This window comes from Humulus lupulus, chromosome 7 (assembly GCF_963169125.1).
Source record: "Humulus lupulus chromosome 7, drHumLupu1.1, whole genome shotgun sequence".
NCBI classification, from domain to species: domain Eukaryota; kingdom Viridiplantae; phylum Streptophyta; class Magnoliopsida; order Rosales; family Cannabaceae; genus Humulus; species Humulus lupulus.
This window is the reverse complement of record NC_084799.1, coordinates 166685511-166698426: the sequence shown is the minus strand read 5'-3', so window position 1 is coordinate 166698426 and position 12916 is coordinate 166685511. Positions and strand designations below refer to the sequence as shown.

General features: G+C 36.2%; 1 protein-coding gene across 5 annotated transcripts; it reads left to right on the top strand.

The window, feature by feature from the left end:
• The first annotated feature begins 3376 nt into the window (after positions 1-3376).
• On the top strand, positions 3377-6109 carry LOC133788788 (UBP1-associated protein 2A-like). Of its 5 annotated transcripts, none has more exons than XM_062226386.1 (2): positions 3377-4870; positions 5818-6109. In XM_062226386.1, exon 1 carries the CDS (start codon positions 3476-3478, stop codon positions 4868-4870), a length of 1395 nt encoding a protein of 464 aa, XP_062082370.1. In that variant the 5' UTR covers positions 3377-3475; the 3' UTR covers positions 5818-6109. The 5 variants fall into 5 exon arrangements, with proteins under 5 accessions (XP_062082370.1, XP_062082372.1, XP_062082371.1 ...); XM_062226388.1 differs by having other exon boundaries at positions 5811-6109; XM_062226387.1 differs by having other exon boundaries at positions 5759-6109.
• The last annotated feature ends 6807 nt before the right edge of the window (positions 6110-12916 follow it).

Below are 12916 nucleotides of genomic sequence, written 5' to 3'. Positions count from 1 at the left end.
GTTTGGGTTAAACCTAACTAGCCTAAGGTCTGCGGCTACCCTGTCTAGGTCCCGAAAGGGATATGGGTTACCTTGGCTGGAGGGGCCGGCCGTTGCCCCTGACTGAGCTCGGTCCAAGTCGGGATCCCGAGCATCCTCCGGAGCTCGTCTCTTCTACACGAGCGGGACCTCGAGCTCCTCTTCTTGCTCGTCACCACCGTCGGCTGCGGCATCGACCTCGAGAATAGTCGCCAGCATGCGGGCTGCTGGATGATTGGCCCGCGTCCTCCTCAAGGCCAGATTTTGGCCTGCAGAGATCAACTTACATGCCAACATCGTGTCGTCTGACACGAGCTGGCGATAGTCCTTCTCACTGGGCAGAAGCCCCGCCAGGGTATCGTATTGACCACCAAGGTCACGGACTTGGCCGTCCTTGCAAAAATGGCTGCATGGTGATGCTCCAGTCAGTATACACACGAAAAGACAGAAAAAAAATGTTACGCGAGCTGAAGATAGAAGGCTTACAAGGACGGTTGAAGTAGTGGTACTCACAATTGCGAAACCTATTCGACATAAAGAATTGATCTTTGAAGTCGTTGGGATGGCTGGGAAGTTCAATCACCGCGGATGAGTTCGGGAAGCGGGTCAAGTAGTATAACCCATCACCTCGTCCCCTTTGATCCGGGCTGGCTTTGAGGCAGAAGAAGTAGAGGATGTTCTTCGGGGTAGGGACTTCCCACTCGTGCTTCAGGAAGAGATACCTCAACCCCGCCAACAGACGGTAAGAATTCGGAGGCAGTTGAAATGGTGCCAACTTTACGTAGTTAAGAAAGTCGGCGAAGTACTGATCCAGACGGAGGAAGGCCCTGGCCCTGAGATGCTCATCGCTCCAGGCCGCGAAGTCTTCATCGAGGGGCGGGCAGCTCCTCTCACCCTCGAAGGGAGGTCGGGCAATAAGGGCGCCGGTCCCAACCTCGATGTTGTGGGACAGTAGTATCTTGTTGACCCTCCCTTGGGTCGTGATCTTCGAGACTATCCTCTCCGCCTCAAAGAAAGCATTAGGTCCCACCTCGATCTCCTTCTCCACCGTGGGACCGAACTGGGGGATGGGATACTCCACCACGACCTCCTTCCCTCTGCTGGATTGTTGGGACGACGAGTCGGCCGCGCTTTTCTTGGACACATTCTTTTTGGGCCCCATCTGATCGCCTAGCGAACAAGAACGAGAAAAAACCTAGTAGGCGACCTAAAAGCTAAGAAAGGACAAGCAGGGTGAGAAGAAGGGTTTTTCATACACGAGCTGAGGTAATCTCAACCCGTGGGGTGTGATGCCACGCGCTGCCATAGCCACGCGCCCAAGTTTCCAACGGATCCCTGATATCCAGGGATCCTTGTGTCAGGAGGGTTAGATTATTCCTTGCCTTGGAGGAGAAGTTTTGAGAGGAAAACCACCTAGGAAGCGTGACCCCTAAGCTACCCGGTTTTACACCCTAAAAACCTCTCACCTTCCATATTCTGAATGGGTGTTTCCTAAATTTACCCAGAAATCTACCCAGAAAGTTACCCAGAAATTACCTAGTTATAAACATCGCATTCCTAGGCATGTTTTTAGGTATACTCAATATGCCTAGAATCGGAACCTATGCCCCAAAAACCAGCCAAAAAAAAAACAACCTATTGTTTGCGACTATGAGACGTAGTTTTGCATAACGAAGAAACAGGGAAATCAAAACATACAACAGACAGGGAACTTACAATGTATATTCTGAACAAAAGTTGCAGGCAGCGTAGGAGTAGGAGTCTTGGTGGAATCCTTATGGCTGGACTTCTGAAAGGCTCTTGTGGCAAGAATGTGGGGATTTCTGGGATTATGACCGGAAGAATAAGAAGAGCTTCTAAAACTCGAAAGAGAGAAAATAAAGGAAAATTTCGAATGAAGGGTGACTAGTACTAAAAACTGCCAACCTTATATATACGTAAGAGGCGTGAGGAAACGAGGACCGTCCGATCAAATTAATGCGAGATACGAGGGTCATAACTCGAAAGACGAAACGACGAAAAAAAGGTGGCTAGCCCATTTAATACAATCCTTGGAATCCGAACAGACGCCAACCACGACATTCCACGTGTCCGATACCCAAGTGGTGGGCAGGACATGAGGAGTCGAAAAGGAAGTTTAAAAGCCCCCACCGTGAAGATCAAAGATGACGTCATAGGTCACGAGCAGGGGCTTGGGGGGCAAATGTACACCCTGAATATCCGCACGTACTTTGTCGAGCTAGAAAAGGGCCGTAACCGATCTGCCACGTGTCCACCATTCATCCGGAGCTGCTTGTTATGGTCCCCTAAACAAATAGCTCGAGCTGATGGATCATTTAGCTGCTCATCACTTGGAGCCATTGTGTCGACATAGTAGAAGCCACGAGCTAGCGCCACATTAAGCTCGTGGTGCATCAAAGGCCTGACATACCCCCCGGATCTTTATAAAGTCAACCACGTAATATAAACGTGCATATACCAGACATCACGTGTCTTTTTTATTCCCGGATACGCAATATAAACGTGCGTGATCAGACATCCCACACCTGATTTGGGCCATGCGGCCCATTACCCATCTTTACCTATTGATTAGACCACACTTCACTGTAAGGTTTAGATATTAATCATCGGTGTCACGTAAATGACATGATGGATGAAGAGATCACGGGATGACCCCAATACCTACTCAGAGATCAATCTCCTATAAATACCAAAACCCTGGATACTGCAAGGGGTTGGATTCTTCCTGTAATGAAAATACTCAGTAAGAAATAGTAAGGATAGATCAATAATATTGACTCGTGGATTAGGGGCATTTTAACCTCCAAACCACGTAAAAAAAGAGTGACCATCTTCCTCTGTAATTAGTTTCCACATTCTCGATTATTATCATTTTCTAATTACAGTTTATCATCCAGCACTAATCCATCATATTTATTCATATAATTCACGGTTGGTGAAAACCCGCGTCAACAGTGTGTCTTTAATGGCAGCGCTGGTTCAGAGTTATTTATTTGGTCTTTCTTTGTACTTTGTTGCATAAGACTCTTTAGCAATTGTGACTGCTTTGTTTAAAGATCTTCAAATTCGTTGTCTAATTTTTCAAGAGTATTATTGATTCATGTTTATCATTATGAACTAATTGTGCATACTTTTTTAGGTGTACCAAGAACTTGTTTGACTCCTAGTTTTATAGGATGTATGACATTATAATTTTTTCTCACTTTTTTTCTCAATGATAATTGATTTCATTGCTACAAAAACGATTTAGGTTCTGTTTGGCAAAAGTAAAAAGTTCAGGTTATTTAATCTTAAAAAATTTCTACCCCTCTTATTTTTTTCAATCCATCCTATAATTCCTTTCCTTCCTACCGATGTACATTTTTAAGAAAGAAAATTGGCGCTGTCAACTGTTGCGTTGGACATTTTGTCACACTGATTCCTTCATCGTTCTCCAATGGCGAGAAAACGAAAATCTGTCCCCAAGGAAGCTCCTTCCTCGGCAGAGACCAAACCCCTTCTACACCCAACGGCCCCCGAGCTTGAGTTGGACAGCCAAGAATCATCATCATCGTCATCGTCGTCGTCATCAGAAGAAGAAGAAGAACAACAAGTTCAGAAGCAGGAAGTCGAAGCAACGGACTCTTCCTCCGAAGACTCCAACAATGAAGAAGATTCAGCATCAGACGAGACTTCCAAGCGAGACGCCCTGAAGAATCTTCTTGAACCATTTGGCAAAGACCAACTCATTAACACCCTCAAAGAAGCCGCCACATCCAACCCCTCAATCGTATCCGGTATCGTCAAGTCCGTCGAGTCCGACCCTATTCACCGCAAGATTTTCGTCCACGGCCTCACTTGGGACACCACCACCGAAACCCTACTCTCCGCCTTCAAGCAATACGGTGCCGTCGAGGAGTGCAACGTCGTTGCCGACAAGGTCACCGGAAGGTCGAAGGGATACGGATTCCTCCTCTTCAACACACGCGCCGGAGCACGCAAAGCCCTGAAGCAGCCTCAGAAGAAGATCGGCAACCGAATTGCCTCGTGTCAGCTTGCCATCGCGGGAACCCTGCAGGGTCAGTCCACTCCTGCTCTTTCTTCTGCTGCTGCCTCGGCGTCGACTTCGTCATCAGAGAGTGGTGGCGGAGGCCGCAAAATCTATGTGTCGAATGTTGGGCCACATATTAGCCCCGAGAGGCTCAGGGCATTTTTCGAAGCCTTTGGGGAGATTGAGGACGGTCCATGGGGGATAGACAAGGCCACCGGGAAATTTAAAGGGTTTGCTTTGTTTGTTTACAAGAGTGGGGAGGGTATGAAGAAGGCCTTAAAAGAGCCTCATAAGGTTTTTGAGGGGTTTAAGTTGAGGTGCTCTGTGGCGACGGAATGCCGTGCCACCAAGAACTTAGCTCCGGTAGTGCCTGTTTCCGGGGCTGGTGAGACATTGGCTCCTAATAATGTTGCTATACCAGCTTTGCAAGTTGGGTTGGTTGCCCAGAATATGAACCCTGGTGCTGTTCTTATGAGCCAGAATCCGGCTCTTGGGGTTCTGAATCCAGTTTTGGGGATGGGGTTGGCTCCATCGTTTCCTGGTGGAGTTCCACATACCTTGAATAGGGTTGGAGCCGCTCCTACTGTAGGAATCAATGGTGGGTTTGGTGTAGTACAACCGAATTTTAATGGTATGACCCCAAGTGTGGTTGGTGGTTATGGCTCTCAAGCTGCTTTGCAAGGATTTGGTGCGTATCAGAATGCTCAGTTGGCTCAACCTTCTGTATCAGCGGCCCCAGTAGCAAAGTCTCAACCTGGTGCTGGTTTAGTTGGAGCCACTACGTCATACTTACGACGCTAGGTGATATATCTAATCAGATCAGACCCTTGTCTTTCTGTGGTACTTAAATGTTCATTGTGACATTAGTGCGTTGGTTATGAATTCATAGTTCAATTACTATTCACATTGCTAAATTGCTGTTTTCAATAGTAATCTCTGTGTTTTAAGCTAAAGTAGCATCTTTTATGATTGATGGTATCGTCTTATATTCGACATTGTTATAATTTACATGTGAAATGAATGATACCAAGCGAGTGCCTTTTGGGGTATTTTTAGTCCTTTTTCCCGAATTCATTGGTTGAGAATGAGGCTTCTTTGTATTTCAGCTAGTTAACTCCTTGGGTTATTATATGTGCCATGTATTTGCGTAGATGTAATTGTGCAGAAGTCATTGTTGTATATAATTCTGAAGTATCAAAAATCTTATTTTTATTCATGTTAGTAACAAAGTATCTTTCTTTTAGTGTAGACATTTGGGACTAGAGATTAGTGGCATGTGTAATAGAATGTACTAATGTAGAAGTCTTATAACTAATCTGCATTGTAGTTGCATTATTACATTTGAAACAGTACACTATTGGATTCATTATGTTGAGATATGAAGCGTTATGGCCATTTGTAGCTATTAAACTTTCTGAGTACTGGATGAGTTAAGTGTTTTCGTGCCACCTTGACTGTCTTTTGAAGACTGATGATGAGTTGCAGTATTTTAATTTAATAATTTCTCTTAGCTGGAAAAAAAACATATTTTTTAATCTTTTAGGTATTGTTTAAGTTTATTTTATTTTTGGATTATTTATTTGCTTTTGACAGTTTGATTCTGTCTTAGTTTGTGCCTTAGATGTCTAAATATTCAATGAAAACTTTAGTTTCTGCATTGAACACCTCTGCAAGAATACTATGGTGTAGATTGTCGGATGAATTCAAGGTCTCTTGAGTGTATTGTAATCTTCTCCTGAAGAATTCAGGTCCCTTCATCTATGGTAGACACTACGAGCATTGGAATTGTCTCCGTTCTTGGAATAAGCCAGAAGACATTGGATTTTTATGGGTTGGCATTAATATTGGGTGACTGTCTGGGGGTGTTGATATAAATTAAATCAAAATTTTATCGTTCATACTTTTGGTGAGTGGGTGGAGTTTTGTTCTTAAGTTTGTTTCATAGGCTATAGTCGAACTTTCTTTTAGAGACATCTTGTCTCTGAAAGGTGTGCTTAATTAGTGAATCAATAAAAATTTTGCTTCTTATTTGCACAAAAACATATATAAATATCTTTATATATATATAAACTGTTTATCTTATGGATTTTGGTTGGTTTAACATTTTTTGTAAGAGTCACACAACCAACCATGTTAAGTAAATAATTAGTATCCAATTAGCATTATAATAAATTCATTGATAATCTTTAAAAAATATTACCTCTGGGCTTGACAAACAAAAAATTACCTTTGTGACTTCTCCAAAATAGAACACCTGCATTATAAGATTGAATAGATAATAATTATTATATATTTCAATATATTTTAATTTAAAAAATTAGTAACAACCAATAATAACATTTAATTTTTTGCCTCCTTATTATAAATAGTTTTATCAGTTTTATTTTTTTTTTGTTTTAAGCATTTGATATCATTTTTAATTTTTTTTTTACATTTTTTGGAGCATACTTCATGCACTTATGTATTAGTATATTTTTCAGGTATATGTATCATAATTAATATTTTTTAGTTTTATTGTTTTAATATTTATTAGATTTTTAAAAACAATAATAATTAGGATTGTGCAAAAAATTTATTTAGTGACAAATAAATAGTTTTTATTAAATATTGGGATAATTACGGCGAAAGTACACAAGTTATACAAAATGTTACACTTTAAGTACTCAAACTATTTTTTTTACAACAAAAGTACCCAAGTTCAACTTTTACGTGGACTGTTGGTACTTGTTGTCACCATCTAGCGACAAAGTTAACGGCAGGTACTAATAATGCAACTAAAATTTGATTGTAGGTATTTTTGCAGTAAAAAATATATCAAATTGGGTACTTAAGTATAAATGGAGACAATTTAGGATTTTCTCCACAAATATATATATATATATTTTATTATTACTATAAACTTATAAATTCACAATTTTAAATAGAATAACGAACCATTAAAATTAAAAAAAGATGTCTAATACTTTTTTTTTTCAAATTTTTTTTAAAGATATGATTAAAAGAAATTTTTATTTTGATTTTAAATCAATATTTTAGAAAAAAAAAATCAATATATCAAAATTTTAACTTTGTTTTAAAATCCATAAAAATGAATCAATATAATCACTTTTTTAGGATAAATAAAATTAAAAGGTCCAACACCACAATACGAGTTTAAACATTTAACATTGTTTTAAAAAAATTGAATTCATTTTAAAACATGAATTCATTTATTTTAAAACAAAATTAAAACTTTGAATTCATATTGAGGTATTGGACCTCTTAATTTTATTTATCCTAAAATATTAATTTTATACAATCAAAATAAAATTTCATTTTTATCATATATGTTATAATAAAAAAAGTTTTGGAAATCTTTTTATTTTTTATTTTTAATGGTTTGTTATTCAATTTGAATTTGTGAATTTATACATTTATAATAAAAGTTAATAAAAAAAATACATGTGTAGCGAAAGTACTCAAGTTGTTTGAATTTGTACTTAAGTAACCAATTTTTTTTACGACAAAAGCACCCAATATCAAATTTTAGTTGCACAGTTAGTACATGCCATTAACTTTGTCGTTAGATAGTGAGGACATGTACTAACATTACAAATAAAAGTTGATTTTAGGTACTTTTGTCATAAAAAAAAAAAAAAAGAACATGGATACTTAAATGTAACATTCTGTATAAGGGGTAAATGTGACAAAAGTACCAAATATTTGACGTTTGTATGCAGCATGGACTCAATCTTTTTTTTTTATTTCGCGAGGAAAGTAGTCAAACTTAGTAAAACAATAATTTCGTCCATCTCTATCAGTTACACTTTGTTGGCTGCTGGGGTAAATGCGACAAAAGTACCTAATGTTTGGCGTTTGTACGTGGCATGGACCCAATATTTTTTCCACGAGAAAAGTACACAAACTTAGTAAAATAGTAATTCCGTCCATCTCCATTAGTTTCACTTCGTTAGCTGCTGGCTGGACCAACACGTGTCACTTTCATATAATTCATTTTTAAATTAAAAATTTAGTAAATTACATTAATATATATTAAAATGAAAAAATACAAAAATATATAAATTAATTTAAAAAATCAAAATCAGGAGTAATATTTCTTCTCAAATCAAAATTTTCATCCAAATTCAAAAGCAACCCAATCATATTCCATATTGCTCAAAAACAATTTTTTTATTTTAAAATTAATTAAATAATTTTAAAAAAATATTTATTAGCTAGACCAATCACGAAGTGACACATGTTGGTTCAGATAGCAGCTAACATAGTCTAAATGACGGAAATGGACAAAATTACTGTTTTGCTAAGTTTGGATACTTTTTCCGCATTTACCCTAGCAATTAACGTAATGTAATCGACGGAGATGAACATTATTGCTATTTTACTAAGTTTGAGTAGTTTCCCTGTGGAAAAAAAAGATTGGTTCCATCCCTAAATTATTATATGATCAAAATAAATATAAACATTATTTAAAAATCATATTTGTTCAGAAAAAAGAGTTTGGCATATTTGTAAAGCATTGAATTGCTTTTCTTTTCTTTTTTGTTATTTTTCAATACAACCTAATGTTGGGAAAACTTAAACAGAATCTTTATTTATATTCATGTAAATCTAATATTAAACAAATTAATATGAGATAACCTAGAACATGAATCTAAAATAAAATTCAAAGAGAAACAATGATAAGAATACTTACAGTATACGCAGCGGAATAAATGAGTCATTCCTTCAGTTTCTCTAACCCTTGTATCCTTTCTGTCGCAGAGTATTATCAAGAAACTAAACCGTTCTTCTGATTTCTTCACAGTTTTCCAGAGTATCCTTAGAATCACCTAGACTAATGTGGACAATTCTCAACACAGGAGATAGATACAGAGAGAAGAAGAGAAAATAACAAAAAGGCTTAGAAAATGACTTGTGTTTAGAGAGAATCTAAAACTATCAGAGAACAAGTGATTAAACTTGTCAAACTTGTGTTTTAACTTCTCTCTAAGCACTCATTTTATAGACTCAATTAGGCCATTTAATTTCATTAAAAAATCAATAAAATAATAGCCAATTTGAAGCCCTAGGTCGAAATTATCATGGGCTTTAGGCCCGTGAAATTTCGAAATTTGATTATAAGCCTATTGGACTTAAAATCAAAACCTGTATTATTTTCTATTGATTTAATTAATTAAATAATTATTTAAATCCTTTATCAAATTAATTATTTATAATTTGAACCTTGATTTAAACTTATTTATTAATTTAGATACCAATTTATCTTAATTAATAAATCTGCCATAATTTATCTTTTCTTCTCTAAATTACATAACTATGTGAAACTATCCAAAATTGACATGGCCAACTTTGATAATTCTAATTGATAATTAAATCATTTAATTGAGACTATCTAGATGATTTTATCCAAGGTTGATAACTCTACAAAATAGAGTTATTTTACCACTTTTTATGTGCTAATTGTTGCTTAATTCTTGAGTTTTTAATTGATTTATTAAGTTTTAAAGTAATTTTGAATTTATTAGGTTTATTTTAATTTTATACATTTTTGTGTATTTTTATAGTTATTTTGTTGTAAAATGTTGTAGTTTAATTATTTGAATTATTGTTGTTTACTTTGAGGTAAAAAAAAATGTTGTTTTATTGAAATTAAATGTTATGTAAATTAAATTTTAATTAATATTTTCATAGAAGTTATATGGTATATTTTATTAGAGAAAATAATTAATTTTAATTTAGTTTATGATTATTTTGTAGGAAATAATGTGGCATTTTGGTACTTTGAAAAGAAAAGAAAAGAAAAGATTTAAAAGCTGAAAATAGAAAGGCAAAATGTGGCATTTTCAAGAAAGAAAGAAAGAAAATTCGGCATTTTCCAAAGGCCAGCCACCAGCTGCTCCCTTCGGCCCACACGCTTAGGCCCAGGCCCGCCTGCTGCTGCAAGCTCTCCAGCCAGCCTCCTGGGCCCGCCCAGCAAGCCCACCATCGAAACCTTTGGTCATCCTCCCCGCCAGCACTAATCGCATCAGCCCACAGCCTTCCCAAGCTTCAGCAATCCACGAAGCACCCAGCTTTCCTCCTCACCCCGCCTGCCTCCTAAAGCATTTCCACCAACCGCCTAGCACCTCACCACTCAACTCACCCCAGCCGAAGTCACCAAGACCACCCGAAGCCCCTGCTGCCAGCAGCCTTCAGAAGCAACTGGGCCCGCGTCAAGCAACACCAGCCACGACCCAATCCGCTCCAGGCCCAGCCGAATTCACCCACGCTCCTTGCCTTGCCATGCCTGGGCCCATCTGCCAAAACAGCCACCAGCAGCCAACATGCTGCCATTTCCCCACTTATTGAGCCCAACAAAATGCTTTTGTACCCTTGTCCCCTTTGCCAAAAATACCATTTTTTTACCCGAATCTTTCTACACATTTTACCCAAAAATATCATCATTACACCCTATAATTTACCCCTATTTTTCATATTATAATTAATTCAATTAATTTAAATTGATTAATTTAATACTTTTTTTTTTTTGCTATAAATAAGGGAGTTTTGGGTGCTTATTTTGGAAGATGTTACCATACCACAAATTCTACACTTTCAAAACCTCTCAATTCTCTTCATGGGTTTCTCCTCCAAATTTTCCTATTTATGTTTGTAATTTTTTGGTTTGTAATTTCTATTCTAATTATGAGTTTCTAATCTTTTAAAGATTATTAAGGTAATGATGAAACAATATGTAACTAGATAGTATTTATTTTGTATGTTGATTTCCCATTTTGTGCAACAAAGTTTATGGAATTTTCTTCTTCAAATATCTTCTTTCATCTTAAATATCATGTATTTTGGATTGTTAGCACATATTTACACTTTGTTATTCATTAGTGCAAAAATATAATATTCTTTGTGTAAGATGTGTCATTAAATTGTACACATCCATGCTTAGAACAAAAATATTATGTTTTGCTTTATAAATAATGTTCATTGATTTATTTGTTATTTAATTAGATTGATTTACACTAAATGCTTTGAAATTATAATTTTGAAAAGTGAAGAAAAATCTTATCTTTTTAGAAGTAATTTGTGCTTAAAATTATAAATCTATTTGGAAAATGATAGTTTGATTTATTTTAACTATCACTAAAACTTGGGAATCAATGTACTTTTAAATATTATTGAACTTATATTTTGTGGATTCTAATCCTTAATAATCTTATTTTACCATCTTGTTTACAATTATTAATTTAGTAATATATATTGTCTTTAATTTCTATATTATTGTCTTTTATTTTATTTTCATTATTAAAAAATCTCTTCAATCTTTGGAGCTAGGTTATAATTTGTTAATTTTGGTTTAAAATAGTTTTCTTTTCGATTTTAGACAACTTCTTTGGGTTCGACATCCTTGCTTACACGATCACTATTCTATATGAACGATTCGTGCGCTTGCGATTTATAAATATTTAAAACATACCTGTTTTGGGTCCATCAAAGGTACAATGGGGACCCTGTGTTGCGAATTTTATAGCTACGCAAGTATACATAATCGCAATTTGTAATAAATCTCGATAAGAACGAGTATCGTCCCACGAAGACTGATTTCTCAATTACCAAATAATTAATTTCTAGTTTCTATTTGGCTAATGAAAATTGGATTTGTGAAATTTGAAAATAAGAAAACAGAAATAAATGAAAATTGCAGAAATAAATGAAAATTACAGAAATCAAATAATAACAAGAACACAAGGATTAAATTCACTATGAAACAATTAGGAATCCTAATCTTCTCTTATATCAACTCTATTATTCTTTAATTCAATTACTACTGAAACTCTTCTCACTGAAATGATAGGCATGCAAAAGTGTTAACTATTCTAGTTAAGAAATAGAAAACTCGACCTAATGTGAATTCCCGCTATGGTCAATTCAAACAATAGGAAGCAATGAATACAACCCTAAATCACATAAACCAATTTGATACTCTCGTTCTAAATTGAAATCTATGTCTATTCAATTTTAGCATATTTAAATCTCACTTTTCAGATTTTGATTCAAATTCTTAAATCGTATGTAAAAGGTGCTCAGTCAATCACATACACAATAAACACAAATTGAATAGATTTCAGATGAAGAAGACATAGATAAATGCATTAAATCATAATAGAGTTTCAAGAGAGTCAATTAGAAAACCTAAACAGAAATTTAGTTCATAAACATGACTAAATCAAACATAAACATAGAATTTAACATAAGATAAAGAAAAAGAACTCTGGGTTTTTGTTTCTTCTCTAGCCTCCTTGTTGCTTAATCTCATCTCCTTCCTCCTTAAAAACGTCATTAAGGAAGCTTTTATAGATCCTAATTCATTTTTGCATGAAAAGACAAGATTACCCCTGAAAATTCCCCTAAATTCCGTTTTCGTACAGACCCTAGCACTGGGGCGCTACGGGATAGCACTAAGGTGCTGAAGATAAATTGCAAATCACGTTTCTGGAAAACTGATATCGCTGGGGCGCTGAAATGTAGCTCCTAGGCGCTATAACCCGCATCAAATCATGCTCTCTATTTCTCAGTAGTGATGGGGCGCTGTATAATAGCGCTGGGGTGCTGTATAATAGCGCTGGGGCACTACTTTGTACAGAATAAAACTGAACTCGTCTCGAACAGCCTACAGCGTCATCTCATCGTATTTTGATCATAACGCCTTCGATATAACTCTGAATTGAATGGTTCAAAAAGCTATGGAAATCTAAGAGAAATATCTACAACTTCTATTTCTAAAAGTATTTCTAGAAAGTGAAGAAATAATGGTCAAAATGTGGCTTGAAGTCTCAGACTTGCGTTATAAAGCAT

Excerpts from the sequence above, each read along its gene's own strand:
- LOC133788788 (XM_062226386.1), top strand. The coding sequence starts at position 3,476 with ATGGCGAGAAAACGAAAATCTGTCCCCAAGGAAGCTCCTTCCTCGGCA.